Source organism: Zasmidium cellare, assembly GCF_010093935.1.
Source record: "Zasmidium cellare ATCC 36951 unplaced genomic scaffold M409scaffold_54, whole genome shotgun sequence".
NCBI classification, from domain to species: Eukaryota; Fungi; Ascomycota; class Dothideomycetes; order Mycosphaerellales; family Mycosphaerellaceae; genus Zasmidium; species Zasmidium cellare.
In genome coordinates, this window is record NW_022986998.1 from 35,392 (window position 1) to 55,136 (window position 19,745).

At 52.9% G+C, this 19,745-nt stretch overlaps 8 protein-coding genes across 8 annotated transcripts; 4 read left to right on the plus strand and 4 right to left on the minus strand.

The window, feature by feature from the left end:
* Positions 1-269: 269 nt before the first annotated feature.
* Positions 270-1,553, plus strand: M409DRAFT_70731 (uncharacterized protein; the record flags this gene model as incomplete). The annotated part of the gene is made up of 2 exons (XM_033818872.1): positions 270-803; positions 1,038-1,553. 2 exons carry the CDS (start codon positions 270-272, stop codon positions 1,551-1,553), a joined length of 1,050 nt encoding a protein of 349 aa, XP_033660721.1.
* A 381-nt stretch (positions 1,554-1,934) lies between these two features.
* Positions 1,935-4,717, plus strand: M409DRAFT_70732 (uncharacterized protein; the record flags this gene model as incomplete). Its single annotated transcript, XM_033818873.1, has 2 exons — positions 1,935-4,553; positions 4,616-4,717. 2 exons carry the CDS (start codon positions 1,935-1,937, stop codon positions 4,715-4,717), a joined length of 2,721 nt encoding a protein of 906 aa, XP_033660722.1.
* Positions 4,718-4,838: 121 nt separating this feature from the next.
* On the minus strand, positions 4,839-6,563 carry M409DRAFT_60432 (uncharacterized protein; the record flags this gene model as incomplete). The annotated part of the gene is made up of 1 exon (XM_033814481.1): positions 4,839-6,563. The coding sequence occupies one exon, from the start codon at positions 6,561-6,563 to the stop codon at positions 4,839-4,841; it is 1,725 nt and encodes a 574-aa protein (XP_033660723.1).
* Positions 6,564-9,422: 2,859 nt separating this feature from the next.
* Positions 9,423-9,888, plus strand: M409DRAFT_29645 (uncharacterized protein; the record flags this gene model as incomplete). Its single annotated transcript, XM_033809565.1, has 4 exons — positions 9,423-9,597; positions 9,654-9,706; positions 9,770-9,810; positions 9,876-9,888. The coding sequence occupies 4 exons, from the start codon at positions 9,423-9,425 to the stop codon at positions 9,886-9,888; spliced, it is 282 nt and encodes a 93-aa protein (XP_033660724.1).
* A 913-nt stretch (positions 9,889-10,801) lies between these two features.
* Positions 10,802-11,692, minus strand: M409DRAFT_60433 (uncharacterized protein; the record flags this gene model as incomplete). The annotated part of the gene is made up of 2 exons (XM_033814482.1): positions 10,802-11,454; positions 11,506-11,692. The coding sequence occupies 2 exons, from the start codon at positions 11,690-11,692 to the stop codon at positions 10,802-10,804; spliced, it is 840 nt and encodes a 279-aa protein (XP_033660725.1).
* A 1,524-nt stretch (positions 11,693-13,216) lies between these two features.
* M409DRAFT_70735 (uncharacterized protein) lies at positions 13,217-15,134 on the minus strand (the record flags this gene model as incomplete). Its single annotated transcript, XM_033818874.1, has 7 exons — positions 13,217-13,388; positions 13,440-13,664; positions 13,720-13,940; positions 14,001-14,022; positions 14,078-14,553; positions 14,610-15,053; positions 15,096-15,134. The coding sequence occupies 7 exons, from the start codon at positions 15,132-15,134 to the stop codon at positions 13,217-13,219; spliced, it is 1,599 nt and encodes a 532-aa protein (XP_033660726.1).
* Positions 15,135-16,038: 904 nt separating this feature from the next.
* On the plus strand, positions 16,039-17,586 carry M409DRAFT_60435 (uncharacterized protein; the record flags this gene model as incomplete). The annotated part of the gene is made up of 1 exon (XM_033814483.1): positions 16,039-17,586. The coding sequence occupies one exon, from the start codon at positions 16,039-16,041 to the stop codon at positions 17,584-17,586; it is 1,548 nt and encodes a 515-aa protein (XP_033660727.1).
* Positions 17,587-17,707: 121 nt separating this feature from the next.
* Positions 17,708-19,664, minus strand: M409DRAFT_70737 (uncharacterized protein; the record flags this gene model as incomplete). Its single annotated transcript, XM_033818875.1, has 4 exons — positions 17,708-17,953; positions 18,015-18,124; positions 18,171-19,264; positions 19,429-19,664. The coding sequence occupies 4 exons, from the start codon at positions 19,662-19,664 to the stop codon at positions 17,708-17,710; spliced, it is 1,686 nt and encodes a 561-aa protein (XP_033660728.1).
* Positions 19,665-19,745: the final 81 nt, after the last annotated feature.

The following is a 19,745-nucleotide window of genomic DNA, read 5'->3' on the forward strand; positions in this document are numbered from 1 at the left end:
TGTGTGAGAGAAGGCGAGATGTGTAGAGGTTCGATTGATGTGGTGAGTGTCAGTAAAATTGATTAAAATTGATTGGCTGACACGTGCCAGCAGGTGCGGTAGTGTCTGGCTCGGGCTGGATCGGAAAGCCCTTCGATGCTATCCGAGGAGAGCTGCGGCAAGCTTTTGGTTTTGCCAGACGTCGTGAAGCTATCACCACCACCACCCACACCCCCTTCACCACCACGCTCACCATTGGCCTGCGTGTTGTCTAAGGTGCGGCGGACACAATGCAGTCTCTCCGCCAACCTCTGACCCGCGCCCTGCGCAGCGCCCAACCCTCCCTCACCCGCTCCGTGGGTCCAGCGACCTATGCCACCATCTCTCCCAGCGAAGCACCCGGACAGCCTACGGGCTACGCAAAGACCGGCCTGAATCTGCGCGTGACGAAAGACACCAAGGTCCTCTTCCAGGGCTTCACTGGCAAGCAGGGCACCTTCCACGCCCAGCAAGCCATTGAGTACGGCACCAATGTCGTTGGCGGAACAAACCCGAAGAAGGCCGGCAGCGAACATCTGGGCAAGCCAGTCTTTGCAAATGTCGAGGAGGGCAGGAAAGCAACAGGCGCAGATGCCAGTGTCCTCTTCGTGCCACCTCCACTTGCTGCTGCAGGTATCGAGGAGGCTTTGAAGGCCGAGATTCCGCTGGCCGTCTGCATCACTGAGGGTATCCCACAACACGACATGGTGCGCATAACGGATATGCTCAAGACACAAGACAAGACGAGACTGGTTGGACCAAACTGCCCTGGAATCATCGCCCCCGTGAGTAAAATTCCTACCATCAACCTTTGCACAACCTTGCTTTTTTCTACTTTGCACTACAATGATGAGACGATGTGATTATACAAATATGATAGGAAGAGTCTGACCCGTCTTTTGATGGGATTGATTATGCATACACGCTCTGAAAGATCCTGTATCCTCTGCACTTGCTACAGCATACCCCCTGTTCACACCCGCGGAGAATGCCCGACTGACATTTGTTGCTACCCCTAGGGCCAATGCAAGATGGGTATCATGCCAGGCTTCATCCACAAGCGCGGTCGCATCGGTATCGTCTCTCGATCCGGAACTCTCACCTACGAAGCCGTCAACCAAACTACCCAAGCCGGTCTGGGCCAATCCCTCGTCATTGGTATTGGTGGTGACCCATTCTCTGGCACCAACTTCATCGACTGTCTCCGTGTCTTCCTCGCTGACGAGGACACCGATGGTATCATCATGATTGGAGAGATTGGTGGTTCGGCAGAGGAAGATGCTGCGGACTTCTTGAAAGAGTACAACACCAGCGGCAAGGACGGCAAGGGCAAGCCAGTTGTCAGCTTTATTGCAGGTATCTCTGCGCCTCCCGGCCGGAGAATGGGACACGCTGGTGCCATTGTGAGCGGTGGAAAGGGTGGCGCTGAGAGCAAGATCTCGGCGCTCGAGGGTGCAGGCGTTGTTGTTGAGAAGAGCCCAGCCAGCTTGGGCAAGACGCTGAGAGATCAGTTCATCCAGCGGGATCTGCTATAGTAGTCTTTCTTCTTTGCGGGCTGGCATGTGACTTTGATACCTTTTCGAGACCCGGCGTTGCCTTTACTGTACAGGGTAGCCTTTTCAGTAACACCTGTATGCCATGATTAGAACCAGACACCAGTGATAGAATGGAATGCTCATAGTAGCCATCACCTACCTGTTATACACAACATTATCATAGGTACCTATCGATTTGTCTATTTTGACCTCTTTTGTCTCTTCCGAAGTCAAGTTCGGCTCAGCCCGTGATGCCAAGATCAGCCAGCAGCAACGTCAACTGTTCAACCATCACGCGCCAAACAATCTGTTCGCCATAGATCATGTACAGACCTCTTCAATGACACCTGACCGATTAGAGTACGACACTTGAATACGACCATGGACGATCTACTGGGAGAGGACTGGCAAAAGCCATCCAAGCCAGCTTCCTCTTCCAGCAACAACCCTCCCTTAAACCCGACAACCTTCGCCTCCAACTACAGCAGCTTCCGAGCCAGCCCTTCGTTGCCACAATCCGGAACAGCATCTCCATTGAATATCAGCCGGCCGTCGAGTACCCTCAATGGCTCCTCTAAGCCGGCTTCAAGCTCTGGCGATCAGTTCGGGAACCTCTTGTCCCTAAAGTCCCAAAAGGCGGCGAGCAGCAATGTCTCGATTCAGGAGAAGCAGAGACAGTTGATGGAGGAGAAGAGGCGTCAACAGGAGCAGCAGGCGGCTATGTGGGATACCTTGGGAAGTGGAAGAGGGACACCGGAAGTTCGAGGACCTTCCCCAGCGATCTCACAAGCTGGGCAGGGAGAGTCGGAAGATGATATACTGGCCGCTTTCAATAGGACTGCACCTGTGGATCGGGCGAGTCACTTTCCCCCACCTGCTTCAGGTGCTATCAGTGGGACAAGTACACCTGCGCAGCAGCAAGCTCCTACGCCAGTGAACGGGAAGGCCAGTGCTTTGGAAGACGACGACGACGACGATCCATTTGGACTAGGCTCTTTGCCAAAGCAGAGTAACGGACATGCTGCAAGACAACCGGCATCTCAAGCGAATGATGAGGATGATATACTCGGAGATCTAGGGAAGCCTGTTTCTGAACGTCGGCCTCCAAAGCTTACACCTGCGCCTGAACCTGGAAGCGAATTTGTGCCCGGTGGAGGAGAACCGTCGCCTGCTGACGCTCCAGACGATCGGGCTCTGGCAGAGTTGATGGACATGGGCTTCCCGATGGATAATGCCAAGATCGCTCTAGCAGAATCCAATGGCGACGTGCAGAGGGCCGTAGGCTGGCTTTTGCAGCAAGCACATGAAGAGTCTAAACAAAAGGCCAAAGGCGAGCAGCCTACGGAGAGGCGTCGAAGTCCAACAGGACACAATCGAAGCCCGCAACGCAGGCCACGAGGATATCAGGATAGCATGCCTGCATGGATGCGACAAGAAGGACGATCAAGTTCAGCGCCGCGCCGAACAGATAGTCAGTCGCCAGCTGGAGGCGACAAGGACGCAGCTCAGGTGGCACAAGAATACGGGACTAAGTTCTTGAAAGGCGCTACCTCGCTGTGGAAAGCCAGCCAAAAGCAGATGGCCAAGACAATGGCTGAATTCCAGCAAGAACGAGGCCCGAGCCAGCCGAAATGGATGCAAGAAGCCAGTGTTGACAACAGTCGATCAAATAGTCAGAGGCGGCAGGATGACAGACCTCGTGCGGCAGCACGACCAGACGTCGATGTCACCAACGAAGCTGCATTGCTGGATGCGCCGCGAGAACGTCCGCAGAAGCCATCGAGACCTGTCGCAGCAGAACGAACCCCTGCTGCAGCAACCAGGGATCACGCGCCTGCTGAGCCTCTGCCCCATCGACCAACGACTCAACCGAAATTTATGCAGCAAGCGCCTACCTTCCAAGACAAACGACCAACAACCAAACTCAGCCGACAGGATGTTGAAGACCAGAGTGCTCAAGCTTATGTTAGCCCTGCTCGAAGGAAAAAGGCCACGCCCACGCCTAAGCCCGAAGCTCCACCAGAACCTGAGGTAGATCTGTTCAGTTCGGCTCCTCCGAAGCCAGAAGCAGCTCCAACTCGAACTGCTCAATCAGCACCAGCATCACGACCGTCACCTGCTCCTTCAAGGCCCAAAGCGCCTCCACGAAACGCGCCAAGCGTCTCACCCTCCGCCCTTTCGACATCTGCCACACATCGTAAAGCTGGCGGCGAGGCTTTCAAGCGTGGTGACTATGCATCAGCTCATGAATCTTACACGGCCGCTCTCTCGCCTCTGCCTTCGACACACCCAGTCGCCATCATCGTGTACACGAACCGTGCACTTACTGGTATCAAGACTGGTGACGCAAAGTCTGCAGTATCCGATGCCGACCAAGCACTTGCCATCATCGGTGTTAGCCAGGGCGTGAATGAAAGCATCGACGTTGGCGGTGGGGAAGGGGCAAAAGATATGCGCGAGTTCTATGGCAAAGCTCTGATGCGGAAGGCGGAAGCACTCGAGCACATGGAGAAGTGGACTGATGCTGCTAACGCTTGGAAAACTGCGGTCGAGGCTGGTGTTGGTGGTGCTGTCAGTCTGAGAGGACGTGACAGATGCGAGAGGGCTGCTGCTCCCAAGCCTGTTGCAAAAGCGGCACCTGCTAAGAAGCCAGCCTCAGCACCGACCAAGGCACCGCCGGCAAAAGGCCTTGGCAATAGCATGCAGCGCCCAACTCTCACGAGTGCCTCCTCCGGCGAGGCTGTCAAGAAGCTCCGCGCCGCAAACGCCGCAGCAGAAAAGGCCGATGACGAGAAGTTCGCATTGGCTGATCAGGTTGATGCTCGTCTTGCCGCATGGCGAGGAGGCAAGACAGACAATCTACGTGCACTTCTGCAGAGTCTGGACAATGTGCTCTGGGAAGGTGCTGGCTGGAAGAAGGTCGGTATGAGCGATCTGGTCATGGCCAACAAGGTCAAGATCATTTACATGAAGGCCATTGCCAAGGTGCATCCTGATAAGGTGAGTTCGCTTTATTGATTCGTGCAAATTGTAACGTGAGGCTGACGGATCCGGTTGTATAGATTCCTCAAGACGCTACGACTGAGCAGCAGATGGTCAGCGCGGCCGTCTTCAGTACGCTCAACGAGGCATGGGACAAGTTCAAGAAAGACAACAACCTGTAGACGAGTGCAATCTAAAATGTCCTCGCAACTTTCTGACGACGGTCCTTTGTTCCGAAGCTCTATCCGAGAAAGGAACCAGCAACGTGCAGACATCATCTCAGTACTGTTGATATACCCTCTATCACGCTTTGATATCAGCCCCCCTTTCCCGTTCCTGTCGTTTCTTCTCTCTATGCTCATCCAAATAACTCTTCCCCAAAAACACCATCGCTAAAAGCAAACCAAGTCCACTTAATCCGATCCCCATGTAAAGGGCACTCCTGTAACCATGCAACGTATCCCCAAACGTCCTCCCACCATTATTCACATGCACCTCAATCGTCCCCGCAAACCCCAATCCTAAACTGATGCTATAATTCACAATCGTATTCACCAAACTCGCCGCCACGCCCTGATGCTCCTTCTTCACCGAATCCGAAATCACAATCGTCGCCGACGGGAACGACATATCCATTCCGAAAGGCGCGATGACGGTGCACACGAAGATCTGTGCCCAGTAGATTTGAAAAGGCGGGAGGGTTGCCACCAAAATGGAGGCTGTGAGGAAGGCGGCCATGGCGCCTATCATGACCCAAGCGGGTTTCAGTTTGTGCAGGAGGAGGCCCGTGGAGACCGCGGCGACGATGCCGGCGAGGGTGAGGGGTGAGAGGTAGGCAGAGGCGAGCAGCGGCGTGGCGCCGCGGAGTTGCTCGAGGATTTGCCAGAAGTAGTAGACCCAGATGCCGAAGTTGGCCCAGCCGCAGGCGATGCAGGCGAGGACGAAGGCGTTGCTGGCGGTGAAGACGTCGATGGGGAGGATCGGGGTGGGCGAGATGCGCAGTTCGATGTAGAAGAATAGGGGGACCAGGAGGACGCCGAGGATTAGGGTGACGATTACGTAGGCTTGGGACCAGCCGACTATGGGCGCTTGGTTCCAGGCGAAGTTGAAGAGGACGAGGGCCGTGATGCCGATTGCTGCGCCGGGGACGTCCATTACCCAGAGGGATTCTTTGAGGGGTTTGCCTTTGATTCCCGGTTTGGTGTCTTGTGGGTCCGGGATGGTGAGGTAGGAGACTATCGCGATTCCTAGGAGGGTTATGGCGAAAGACCAGAATGTCCCTGGAAGTGTTAGCTGGTTGATCAGATGCTCTCGACTGATGGATGACTTACAAGGCCACCAAGCCAGCTGGGCAAAGATTCCCGCGAAGGCTGAACCTGCAATACTCCCGCCCGGTGCACACGCCCCAAAGATGGCAAACGCCATATTCTTCCTCGGACCAGGCTGATAGAGGCCCCCAAGCAACGCAAGGCCATTAGGAAGACAAATCGCCGGCCCAATCCCCTGAAAAACCCTCGCAAAAACAAACAGCACATGATTTGAATAAGCCGCCAACCCACAAACCATCGACCACACCGCGAACCACACAAACCCAACCACAAACATCCTCTTCCACCCGAACAGATCTCCCAACCGCCCCGTGAACAGGATAAACGTCCCCACCGTCAACGAATACCCCGCGATCAACCAACTCAACACGCCCGGGTCCTCGATCCCGAAATCCTCCCCGATGATGTGCAGGATCGAGAGTGTCTGCCCCAGCCCGACCTGCGTCGTGAACTGCGCGAGGGAGATTAGGCCGACGACGAGGATCTCGCGGGGGAGGGAGACGCGTTTTTCGAGGGAGATGGATTTTGTTAGGGCGGTGCGTTGGGCTTCGCGCTCGGTGGGGTCGAGGTCGGGGGCGGGGGAGGAGGAGCGGGTTGGGGTTTCGATTTCTTCCTTGGGGTGCGTTGTTGGGGAGGCGGTGTCGAGGGGTGGGAGGAGGGATTCGGAGTCGGATTTTTCGAGGTCTTTTTCGGGGTCCATGTTCGGTGAGGGAAGTAGGTTGTTTTGTGAGGTATGGGCGTCAGGTCGGCACCAATGTCGTGGGGGTGATTGGCACCAATGTTTGGGGGGGGGGGGGGGGGGGGGGGGGGGGGGGTCGTGGTCTTTGAACGTCCTACTTGGGTGGTCTCTCGATTGTCGTCTTGCCAAAGCCCACAAAAGCCTTCTGATCAGGCTGTTGCTTCTCGCAAGGCTGGACAAGGGTATGCGTTAAGGTCGGAGTTGCTGGGCTTGGTATGCTCTCCGTGGCTCGACGTTGATCGTGTTGATCGTTTGACTTGTTTGCAGGGATATGTCGAAGAAAATTCCAGATGTTTGGCCTGGAACCGTCTGCTGCTCTTGTTTTGAGATGGGTTGTACTTAGAATCTCTGTGTCTTCCTATACCAGACGCCCAAAGATAGACCTCAGTCGATTACTTCTTTTGAACAAGCTAATCCCCTTGCTTCACAGCTGATTGATCAACTTTCCTCGTGGCTGGATTTGACGAACCGCCAAAGCCGCAATCGATCCGCAAAGCAATCACTCAGCGAAGATCAACAAATCCATAAGGAAATGTGAGAGCGAGAAGGAACGGTATGTCTTCTGAGGAAATGGCCTGTAACTACTCACAAACTAGGCGTCCAAAAAATGGTCCGTTCTCTTACCGGCAGATGATAAAGCAATTAAGGGCGTTTTTCTCATGACGTTGAGGTATGCAAAGAAAGTTCGAACCGGGCCCGGCTCCGTGCCTCATACGCCAATGGCTTTCGATAATCGCGCACACCCAGCGAGCGCAAGGCACTTTTAGGGCATTAGATCACATGACTTTATAGCATTTTATCTTGAGTTTTCTGCTTGAGCGTTCGTTTGAAAGCGAACGCGTGTTATTACTCACATTGTTGCACGTTGTTGTTCGTACTTTCTCGTGTCGCTGATTGGACGGAACCCATTCCGCTCCCCTTCATTTCCGCGATAGCCGCTCGAGATCGGCCGAGCTCGCGGACATTCACTTACCTCTTGCTTACACCTTCACTTCAAAGCAGGCCTTCACATGATCGTTGGACCAGCTCGCACGTGCTGATCACTAGCCTAGTCGCAGAATGTTGCTGCGTTTGGCTGTGCTGATGGGCCGCGGCAAGATCTTGGAGATCACTCAGATACTCTACGGCTCAAGACCGCCACCACTCCCACAGGAAGAAACGCATGAAGTGGCATGAATGCCCTCGCTTCTTTATGCCCTTCCAGTCGGTGGAATGCAGCTTCTGTGCATGAACTGCTAGGCCGACGGGATAGAGGTACACAGGCCGCATACACCTCGAAGCTCTCATATGCCCAATCGGCTTACTGCCCTTCACTTTCGGCATCTTGCAATGCAGTAGATCGCTGCTGCCCATCCTTCAAGCTTGCTTTACACTCTTTGCTAATGTATACTTCAGAGTCTTGGCCCCTATTACAAGACTTGCTCCAGGTCCACGTGCCGACAACGTCGTTTCGACCTGCTTGACTGCTTTTATCAAGATGCATCCCGCATGAACTTCAAGTTCCCAAGAGTACTACCCAAGAGGACCCAGACCTGGCTATCGAGTATTCTGACCTCGTGAAGTTGTGAGCCTATCATTCGCGAATGCCTAGACGGTCGGAACCGCAGCGGCACACAACACGTTTCAAGCCAAGACAGCTTTGATGACTGCAGACGGGCTTCTTGCTTCTTGTAGAGCAAAGCCTGCCGCAGACTGAGTGCTTTTGGCTTGGGTTACATTGCCCATCCCGGTATTCCCACGTTGGACCCATGCAACAATGCTGAACATCTGAGACACTGTAGGCAGGACCGGTCCGGAAAGATCGTCGAGGCTTCGTCCAAGTCAAACTGGACTTCACCTCATGACTGCTCGTTATGGTGTGTATCTGCGACAGATAGTCAGCAGTTCTATCTTGGGTCTGTCGAAGACTCGCATCGATGTGCGCGTATGATCTGAAGGAACAACTTGGTCTTGCAACCTTGTGAGCGCCCTTGTGACAACACCAAAGGCTGACTGCGACGTTACTGCAAGCCTCTTCCAGCTTCGCGAAAGCATCCAGCTAGGTGATTGCAAACTTTCTGGTGGCTGCTGGCCGCCAAGTAAGAATCTTTCGCCCCCGGTGTCCAGCATGAGCAACGCTCATGTTGGCGCGGCTCTCTGTCCTTCACCCCTAATGGCTCCTTCAAATCAAATTTTACCCGGCTTAGGCAACGCTGGCACCCAAAGATCAAGGCATGTCGACGGGACGATTTCAAGCGCGTGGGAAGAGCTGGACAACATTAGATCATCAACAACTGTTCTGACTCCTTCATGCTGAAGAGAATCCTTTGTCAAGACCGAGCGACGCTACTGATGCATTGCACACATTGACATTCCTTTTCTATCTTGCTACTCACATCTCGGCGCTGCATTTGGTCAAGACCGTGGCCGAAGGTTATCAGTCAGGTGCATACCCGTAGAGGAATAATGTAAGTCTGTCCTCCCCGATATCCTTCCTTGGCTCGTATACTGACATGCACAGCATGCTTTCGATAGTCTATCTCCAAGACTCGAAGGATAGACAACTTCCACCAACCCCGTTGAACAGCACGAATTGAGCAAAAGAGCCGACTTCCAGCTGCCAGAAATGGAGAGTTGCGGTCTTCTTGCCCGAGGAGGTTCGAGACGATCACGATCTCTCAGACCTTACACGCCTTGGAAATCCTTGGGACTTGTGGTATAAAGCGAACGAGAAGTTCTGAGAGTGAGGTCCAACTCCAACAGATCATCAGTGCCCAAGACCACTTTACTTCACATTCACTCGCTTTCGAAGCTACGCTCACTATCACCAATCACACGATCATGCAGTACCTCGCCCTCCTCATTGCTTCCCTCGCCGCCTCTACGGTGGCAGTTCCAGGTCTGAAGCGCCAGTCTGGTGACGCCTCACCCTGCCAACCTGGAGACGAACTTGCTTGCTGCGCCTCAGAGAACGATATGACTCCCATCATGGGTGCTGCTTGCAAGCTCAATGTTTGTCAGTATCCCCAAGACTACGTCCTAAATCATGGCATGCGCTGACTACTGTTGCAGTGGGGAAGAATTGTGGTGATGGAGTCTACCAATGTTGCAACGTCAACCAGGATGTAGGTCTGCCCCTATAACCCTTCCAGTGTGGATTTGGATCGGCAATTGACGTGTTCATACAGGGCTACATCAACGTCAACCTCGCTTGTGTTGCTCTGCAATTGTGAGAACCCCGTAGGTCGAGCGAAGTGCTCTGGAAATCTCGTTCGGATGCTGAATGCCATACAGATGTCCATTCTAAGAGGGAGAATTGTTTGCTCTGCGGTCGACATTCATTCTCTCACGACCTTAAAAATTGTTTACTACAGAACGACGGGAAAAAACATCCACTACCGGTACAAAAGGTCTCAAATATGGTCTATATCGCCTGAAGCACGAAGTTTGCACCTGTTTCACTTCACTTTAGTTCACATCATCTTCTGCCGAATTCGCACGGGCCAGGCTACCCCTGACTGCGTACCGCATGAAGGACCCCCATAGTGCAGGTGAGCACCTCGTACCGAAGCAGAAAAATCCGAGGCGGCCACGACAGAGGACTCTCGCTCGCCTGCCTTCTCGCCTCGGCTAGGTGAACGAGAGTGATATATATTTCACCCTGATCTACTCTATTGGCTGCGATGCAATATACATGGCCGGGCTTACTTTACTGCAATGTAGTTATGGAGACCTTGGCCTCCACTTCGACAAATTGTCGTGTGCAACTCGATCTCTATTGATCACGTCTGGTGTGGCAGTGTTGCAGTGTCAGTCAAGATGTAAGGCCCTGAGCCTTATTTTACGTTTTTATCCCAGATCTGACCGTTTTATCCAGGGCACCATCAATGTCAGTGTTGCTTGTGTCGCGGTACAAGTTTGAGGGAATTGGTACGCTACAACTTGACGACGATGTGGATAACAGAATCTTACGACTTTCAGCTGTTGGCCATGGCTGGACTCTCAACAACCGCAAGACCAGGTGGCCTCGATCATACAGTCCTGACTGTTTCTGAACAAGCATAGAGAATGTCTGGTCAAGGGAGCTTCATTCAAAGACGGATATTGTACAAATACTGCGAAAATTCAGCATGCAAGTTTGTACAGTCAAGCAAGTTTTTGCCTCAACTTCAGGCTCTCTTCCCCTATCCCACCAACGCCATCAACACATTGCTGCCCTTTCAGGCGTTGACATTGTGCAACCACACAGGCTGAGTGGGTCTCGCCGAGAAAGTGCTCCTGTCGAGAAGTGTCTGCATCTGCAAGTCGCTCATGTAAATGACCTGCTTCGCAACGAACCACCTCAGGCCCTCCTTGCATGGCGGCGTCGTCAAGCTACCCTGGTACGTGAAGAAATCGGTATAGCCCAGAACCTCGTTGATAGCAATGTTCAAGTTGATCTCGATATCTGCAACTGTGGTGTTGGAGCGGAAGTCAGGCGAATCCGCCATCTGCGAGAAGAACTCGGAACCCTGGCTCTGAGGCGTACGATCGATCAAGAACCCAACGACTGCGCGAGGCGTGCCATCGGCGGTGTAGTGCACGAAGTGCATCTCGGCCTTTGGTCTCCAACCGTCGATGGTGTGTTCGGCTGGAGCGTGGGTGTGCCAGCTCTTGAAGTAGACGGTCTCGTTCTTGCCATTCTCCTCAAAATGCAGAGTGGGTTTGACGCCGGAGTCGTCGTAGGTGAATTGGGGGCCGAAATCCCAGTTGTTGAGGGATCCGAAGACAGAGTTCGGGTAGTTGAATGTTGGCTGGTGTTTTTGAGACGATCCCATCCAGGATTCGTAGGCGATGGGGGATTGTTGGATTCCGTTCATGCAGTAGCCCCAGTCTGATAAGAAGGTCAGTTGACGTTACTGTCGCAGACTCCTCTCTAACTTACCAGCATGAAGAGTGTTCCATTCTTCGGATTGATCGAAGGTCCAACCCCTGGTGTCCGCGATAGTATTTGGAATGTGCTGTCTCTTGTGGATGGGATGAACGCCATCGCGCTTGTAGAGTTCTGGTGCGCAGGCCGAAACGAAGGCAAGTGGAACGGCAAGAAGGCTGAGAGCAGTTCGTGCTGCCATTGTGAGGAGATTCAAGCAAAGAAGTGTATATGATACAGTGAAGTAGAGAGCGACTTGGAGTTGGTTGTGTGATGCTGTTGTTGAATGTACAGATCCTCTTCGACCTATATAATACCGGCGACTTCTATCCTTCATCTCTGCAGTCGTAGTCTCCAAGATGCGATCCTTACCCGCAAAGACGACGAACTGCCGCCAAGTGCGGCTACTGGAGTCCTGCTCGGTATATCTCATAGCTGCGCCTCGCGGTACAAACTCGACGTCGACCTGCCAAACCCATACCAAGATGTTAGTATATGAACGGAGAGGGCTGTGACCTGATGCATTCTTGCTCATGGCGAAGATGTCGTTGCGTCTCTACATAAACAACATTCTCCAAAGAATCCACCGTAATGGTCGAAAAGATCGATACCGATACCGTCCATGCCTGGCACAGCCTTGCAGCTCTGGCTCCATGTCCCACGTGCGACCACGTTCCAAAGTCTAACGAGACAGCCTATCGCTATTACTGCCGAGCGAGTATCTTCTACAAAAGCGTAATTAAGCCGGCAAAAAAAGCAGGTACCGGGAACGCCGAGATCCATGCCCTGGTCTTCCCCATGGTTGAGAGCAGGGGTAGACGTAGATGCCACATGTTTAGCACGCTACAAATATGTCCATGGCGCCGGTTGTGTGGCGGTGGTGCGCTATATACGAGTCCTCTGATTTCGGCGCTTTGGGTTGGCGTTTTGTTGGTCCGGGGAATTTGGAGACAGCCTTGTAGAAGACGACAAATTCCTCCAACGTCTCCAGCAAAACAGTGACAACCCCGAGCTGCAGATACGAGTGCATGGCATAGCATACTCAGATTCAATAGGGAGGCGAAAACTCGCTTTCTTCCACCTCGAATACGAGATCTCGTTCGCACCAAGCTTGATACTGTGCAGAGCCAAGACTTCATGAAACACATCTAGGCTCTAGTTCCTTATGCATGAACGTCGGGGCCGAAGATATCTCTCCTCAGAGTTGCACCAACATGATCCGATTTCTCCATACATCGGTAGTGGGCTGTCCGTGTTGCTTACAGTACTGCAGTATCCTAGATGGTCTGCTTACGAAGTGATCCAATGGTAGCACCCTCTTGGATCATGCATTCCATGACAAGTAGACTAAGTAAATGTCACCGGCCTAGTGGTTAGTGGTGAAATCGCCATAATAGCCCGCAGCATCGATCCTTGCGTACTTAACCGCGGTGCTTCTTGTCCGCTGCGCCAGTTCATTGGTTTGCTTGGGCCCAAGATCCAAGAGACGACGATGACGAAGCCATTATATTCCCCTGGTCGGTAGATGAGAAAACAGGTACCGAAGGTTCGGCAAAACAGCACTGTGTGTGGCACAATCCCGCCAGCGCCAGGAAACAGTAGCGCTGCGCGACTTCATCGATGGCTTGGAAGATCGTGCGAAGAGCAAGTGTTCGCTTAAGTCGTGATGATTGGAACTTCTCTGTCATCGTCGTCTACCCCACTGATCTTTCTCCAGGCAACAGGCTCAAGATCGCATCACTTCGTTCGCAATGGTCTCTCGAATGACGGCCTCTTCGACCCCTGAGTTGTCCTTGAACAAGCCATCGATCTGCTCCAAAGTCAAATTCGACGTTTCCGGAACGAAGAACCATGAAAACACGGCGGCGAGGAAACAAAAGCACGCGAAAAAGATGTAGCTGACTTCGATTAGCAACGGCATCTATTGTTAGGGGCACGAAGGTACGTACGTTCCGAATCCGATGCCTTGAAGCATTGGCGGGACAGAAACTCCGATGATGAAATTGGCGATCCAGTTCACGGCTACCGCCAGACCAACGCCTTTGGCGCGAACAGTATTGGGATATACCTCAGACGGTAATGTCCAGCCCAGTGGACCATATGTCAAGCCATACATCAGGACGTAGATGTAGACAAGGGCAACAGCGAACCACGCCGGTCCTGGATGTGATTGCCTATAGTTACAAAGTCAATGTATGTCTTTGACTAGGTGTTGATGATCTTTCATACCACGAAGTATTAAAGGAGCCAACGAGACCTGCGAGAATGGCGTGTGGAATGCCCATCATGATACCACCAGCAATTGCAAGTCTGCGTCGGCCCATTTGGTCCAAGTAGATTGTCGGAACACATGCACCAACAAGCTGACAGATGTTGATCATGCCGGACAAGATCAAAGACATATCCTTGTCTTGACCAAGGGCTGCAAATAGAGTCGGGGCGTAGTAGACCTAATTGTGACCAGTCAGCAGCACGCTCTGCTTGTATAAACCCTGTCTTGGAGCACTAACAAAGGCGTTGATTCCAGAAAATCTGCGAAAAGTCAGCACTGGGATAGTTGCCCCTGTCTGGAGTTCGAAATACTCACTGCTGGAAGAAGGGTATGGCCATCGCAATCATTGTTCGCCTCCAATACTTCGGCTTGAACAGAGCAATCCATTCCGATATTTCCAGTCTGAATCCCGTCTTATCACCGTGATGTCGTCGAGAGACCTCACGCTGGACTCTGACTTCAGCGATGATCCCCCTCCACTCCAGCTGTACCCGATGGTCATCGACCGGTAGGCGGCGCAGCCGACTGAGCGATTGCAGAGAATCTTCGCTTCTATCCCTCATGCAGAGCCACCGAGGCGAGAAGGGGAAGAAGTGAATCCCAAGGCCAAGGCAAAGCGCAGGTGCAATTTGGAGAAGAAAGGGGAGGCGGAAAGACCACTCGCCGGCCATCTCTGCTGTACCGTATGTGATCCAGTAGGCTATGATGGCACCGATGACAATGGAGAATGTCTCGAGCACGAGTAGTGAGCCACGAAGGTTGGGTGGAGACACCTCGGAGATGTAAAGAGGCTGGAGAGTAAGATACGTTAGCAAAAAGGGCTATATTGGACGCCAGAAACACGTACCGCTCCAAGAGCTAGAGTCCCAACTCCTACTCCACCAATAGTCCGACCGGCAACCAGCATGCCATAGTCAACTGCAGCCGTCTGGATAACAGCACCAACAGTGAACCACACCACAGCAATCGACAGTCCCCACTTGCGAGAATACCGATCCGCGACCCAGGGGTACACCAAACAGCCCAGAAAAGCACCAAGTTCGAGCATAGCCGTCATGAAGCCAGTATAGAATCCTTGACCAGGATGCCCCGGTTTCGTCTCTGGAAAGCGATTGTGAAACTGGTCCATTGTGAGGATCAGACTGATGACTCCTTGATCATAGCCGAAGCTGAAGCCGCCCAGAGAGGCCAGAAACGCGGCTCCAACGACATATGGAGATGCAAGGAGGCCTTTGATGCCGTTATGACCATAAGTAACGTCGTCATAGTCGAGGGCGCTGGACTCCTTGGACTGGCTTCGCGCCACAGTCTCGCTGTGAACTACATCTTGCACCTTCTCTTCACTGTGATCCATCTCGTGTGCGGTCTTCATAACGGATTGGGTAGATGTTTGTTTGGAAGATGGAAAGCCTCGCCGCCGTGGCAAAAGAAGACAAGCATGAAGACAGTACAGTCAAGACCTTGCAACATGAGTCCAGGGGAAGCGTGGTCATCTTATATCTTGAGCGCAGACCAAGTCATGGGTCTGTGCGTGAGAATCGCATTCATGTCTAGAGAGTACGAACTTCTACCACCGCCCTGCATGGCGTCAATTCTCCACGGGGTATGAGGCCGTCTGCATAGCAGAACCTGGAGTAATCGCGGAGTATGCATCTTGACATGCACATGGCACGAGGCAAAATGCGGAGAAGTCTCATGTCGAAAACAGTCATAGAGGTCGAGTTGTGCTGAAGGTATGGAGTAGTAAGAGGTTTTATGCGAAGGGTCGTCGAACATAGCTTTTCCAGGTGCAATGCGAGGCACTTCGGGCGAAAAGGTTTGAATGAAAACAAGTTTTGGGCAAGCTTCGCAACACGAGGCTGCAAATAGTAGCGTTCAGCGGAGAGGGTGAGTTTGCCGATAAGACGAGGTTTCATAGCCCGGGCCAGGGCGCTAGCTTAAAAGCGGCAATGAACCCCGACTCGTCCCAAATAGGAAGGAGCAGCATGCTCGGACTAAGTTGCCTACGAGCCCGCCGAACGACAAGCACGAGCTCATGCAAAGCATCGCTGCATCAAGCGATCCACCCTACTCTGCGAATCTGGGGAGACCCCATCCGTGCCCACAATTCCTGTGAGGAAAGTGTGGCCGCCAGGCTATGTATCAAGACATGTGAAGAGAATGTCCTCAAAGCATATAATGGCAGTTCGAGCTCGCAAGAGAACTCTCACCATCTCGCCACACCTCTCCTTCGCCCTTACATCTCTACGGATTCTCATACTTGAGATAAATCCACCATGTACGGCCTCCTCTTCGGCTTCGTAGCCATCGCCTTCGGCCTCCTTTTAACTCTTGGAAAATGGACGGTCGAATACTACCGCGACCCAAAGGGTCTTCGACGGTATCCCAACATGACTTTCTTCTCGGGCATGACGAACATACCTTACATGCTCGTCTCGTACGCAGGCTTTCGATCGAAGTACATGCTCGCCAAGCATCAGCAAGGCGACGCAATTTTTCGAACTGGCCCGAACACTTTGTCGTTTAGCGACATGCGAGCCATCAAGGATATCTACGGCCATGCCACAAAGTGTACCAAAGATGGCCAATATGTCGTTCAATCGGGAACGCACTACCACTTGGCCGACGTTGTCGACAAGAAGGAGCATGCTCGCAAGAGGAAAGTCTTGTCCTCCGCCTACGCTCTCAAGAACCTTGAGGAATGGGAATTCAAGGTTGCCGACAAGGTCGAGAGGATGATCGCGCAGTTCGACAAGCGCTGTTCCGATACTGGCCAAGATGTCGTTATTGACTACCGCCCATGGACCAATTACTTCACTCTGGACGCCATTGCAGATATCGGCCTGACACACCGCTTGAACTTCCTCGACAACGGCAGTGACCGCACCGTCGGCGCCAGGACAGATGGTAGCACTTATGACTGCAACTACCGAGAGTGCCTGTACGCCAACTCCCGAGCCACTTCGATCTTCTGCTACACATACGACTGGTATAAGCGCATGACCAAGCTGAGCAAGCTCTCGCCTTACTTCAATCGCCTGTGGAAGCTGAACAACGACTGGGATGGCATTCCTCGCTATCTTGCAGCGGAACGCTTCAAGCGATACCAAGCTGGCGAGAAACTCGACGATTTCTTCCAGGCCCTGATGGAGGACCGGAATGGCTCGCCACACACTTTGGAATGGGGCGAAGTCGTTGCGGAGGTCACCATTATGATGAACGCCGGAAGTACCACGACCGCCATTTCCATGGCGAATGCCATGTACCAGCTGCTCAAGCATCCTCGCTGCATGGCAAAGCTTCGTCAAGAGATTGATGAGACGCTCGAAGAAGACGAAGAAGTTGCCCCATACGAGAAAGTCAAGTACCTCCCATACCTGCGAGCATGTCTGGACGAAAGCCTTCGCTTGTTCCCACCAATCTCGCACGGTCTCACGCGAGAGACTCCAGCTGAGGGCCAAGAGATCGCCGGCGAGTACATAATGGGTGGGACGACCGTTAACGTAAGCTCTTTCATCGCCCACAGAGACCCGACAATCTTCCCGGATCCAGAGACATACAATCCTGAGCGATGGCTGGGCGAAGCGGGCAAGGATCTTGGTCCATACTTCATCGCCTTCTCGGCTGGCGCTCGTGGCTGCATTGGCCGCAACATTGCATACTTGGAACAGACAGTTCTGCTTGCAAGCATGCTCCACCGATACGACTTCGAGCTCGCTGACCCGAAGTTCGAGGTTGGTAGATACGAGTGGCAGAACCTGCACCTGACCGAGTTGCCCGTGAAGATTCATCGCCGGAAGAAAGCCCTTATTGAGGCCAACTAAATCTGATATTGACATGGATTTGTGGAGCGTTCTTGTATGGCTGCATGGCCGGTGTTCGACGGTAGCTCTCGCCATGGTGAGCGATTTGAGCTTTGATGTTGTAGACGAGATAGATGAACTTTCAATCATTCGGACAGTCCAGGTCACTCCATTGGTCTTTCAGTAAGGCAATCGTGGCCGAGGTGCTCCATCCCATAACTCTTTCGACGTGGTCGAGGAAATCCAGAACACATTGACGTTGAACTGGGTTCGTGATACAGTAGCCACCTATTCGAAGAAGATGGTGTGCTGTGAAGTTGGCGTTCTCTACGAAGGGGTTCGATTCCGCTAGCCCAACGATAGCAACCAGGTGCGAAGTCACATCGCGCTTAGCAGGCTGTTAGCAACTGAAGGAGTCATGAAACCAACCTGTGCTCCGTTCATCTTACCTCCATTGTTCGCCGGCGTTTCGCAGCTTGAAAGCCAGACAGCACCTCTGCGTGCGGCTTATGAAGAAGGAGAAATGCCTTACAAGCATGGTAGTACTGCAAAGCGGTAACTAGCGTGTGTTAGAATCGTATGGGCTGTAGACTGGAATTTATTACCTTGTGGCGGGCTAATCATGTGAATGACCGGAAAAGGCCGATCGTCCGTCGTGTCGAAGTCTTCGTAGTAAATAGGCTGGAACAACCTCAGCCGACGATCATTCCATGCTTCCACGTCGAGTGCCAGCCGATTCCAATCTGTCGATGCCTTATGGTCATTGGAATAAGCAAGTCGCAGAATCTTCGCGAACCAGAGGACAATGATGTTCGCACACGCCGCATCGTCGCGGAAGGTGAAGACGGACGATGCCTCAAAGCTTTCGAGATCCAAACTTGGCGGTAGGCCTCTTGTCAAGCAAATATAGATATCTTGACGCAAAGACTGCCAGCAAGCAGCTTCGCCTAAGCCTCCAGAATGTGCAAATGTTGGGATCGCTCTGAGAAGGCGACTCGTACCGGCTAGATGGAGATGATTATCCGTTTTGTGCTCGATCTCTTCGTATATGCGCAGACAGACAACGGTGGCGAGCAAGTTGTCGTCGTGGATCGAACCTGGCTGTGCCAGCTGCTCGATTACCAGACGAAGGCATTGGCCATGATAAAACGAGGCTTCCGCAGGCTCCGGTTGTTGAGTCAGAATTGCTAGGTGTCGAGATGAGATCGCCAACAGAGAAAAGAGCACCAATGGCTTGTGCATGGCTCTCCTTGGAAGCTCATGGGTGAAGTGACTATACAAGTCGCAGACGTCCATCCAAGGTCCTATTTTGTTGATGAAGTGTTGGACAAGGTAAGCCTCCCTACGTGAGAGGTTGGGCTTCGGTATCGCGCTCGGCGTAGGCAGACTCTGTGTTGGAGATTGTCCATCGGTGCTTCCGACTGGGAATGGAGTACAAAATGATGGGGAGGTAGCGTTTAGACCGTCTTCATGCCGTTTTGTCAGCTCTTCGATGGAAGCAGGAGAAGAGAAGTCATGGACAGGCCCGTGGCTGGCAGTTTGAGGTCTTGCGACTCGATGTTGTGTCGAGTTCAGCACATTCTGAGCCCCCGACAATGTATCAGATCGCAGAAGGCTCTCAATTGTTGCCGCTCCACTGCTTCTCGGAACCTCAGACGGCACGATTGGCGAAAGTAGTCCAGATATCGGTGCTCCTCGTCTTGGTACTTCCTCAGGCACAGCCTGTTGTGGTTCTACAACCTTCTTGACCGGCTCCTCATCGTCGGGAACGCCATACTCCAGCCCTGCGCCATCCTCGAGTATAAAACTGACTACACTCACATCAGATAACATACAACCAACAATTGAAACTCCACCAACGACTTACAATGCTTCCTCGTCGAAACCCAAACCTGATCCCTCCCATAACTCAACTCCTGCCTACCTTTCACTCCCTGCCCGGGTCCATCAACATGCGAGACCTGCCGGAACAGATACTTAGGCCCGAAAGTACACTGCCGTTCGGCTTCCAGGCACCGCGTGCACGATGTATTGCCCGACTCCGTGACGCACTTCAGATGTCGGTCGCGGCAGCTGGCGCAGCCCTTGCCGGGTCTCATGGCGTAAAGGAGGCGGACATTCTAGCCCATTCTGCAGAACCCCATGGGGTTGGGTTTCGCGCGTGGCAGTGCGTTTTCGAT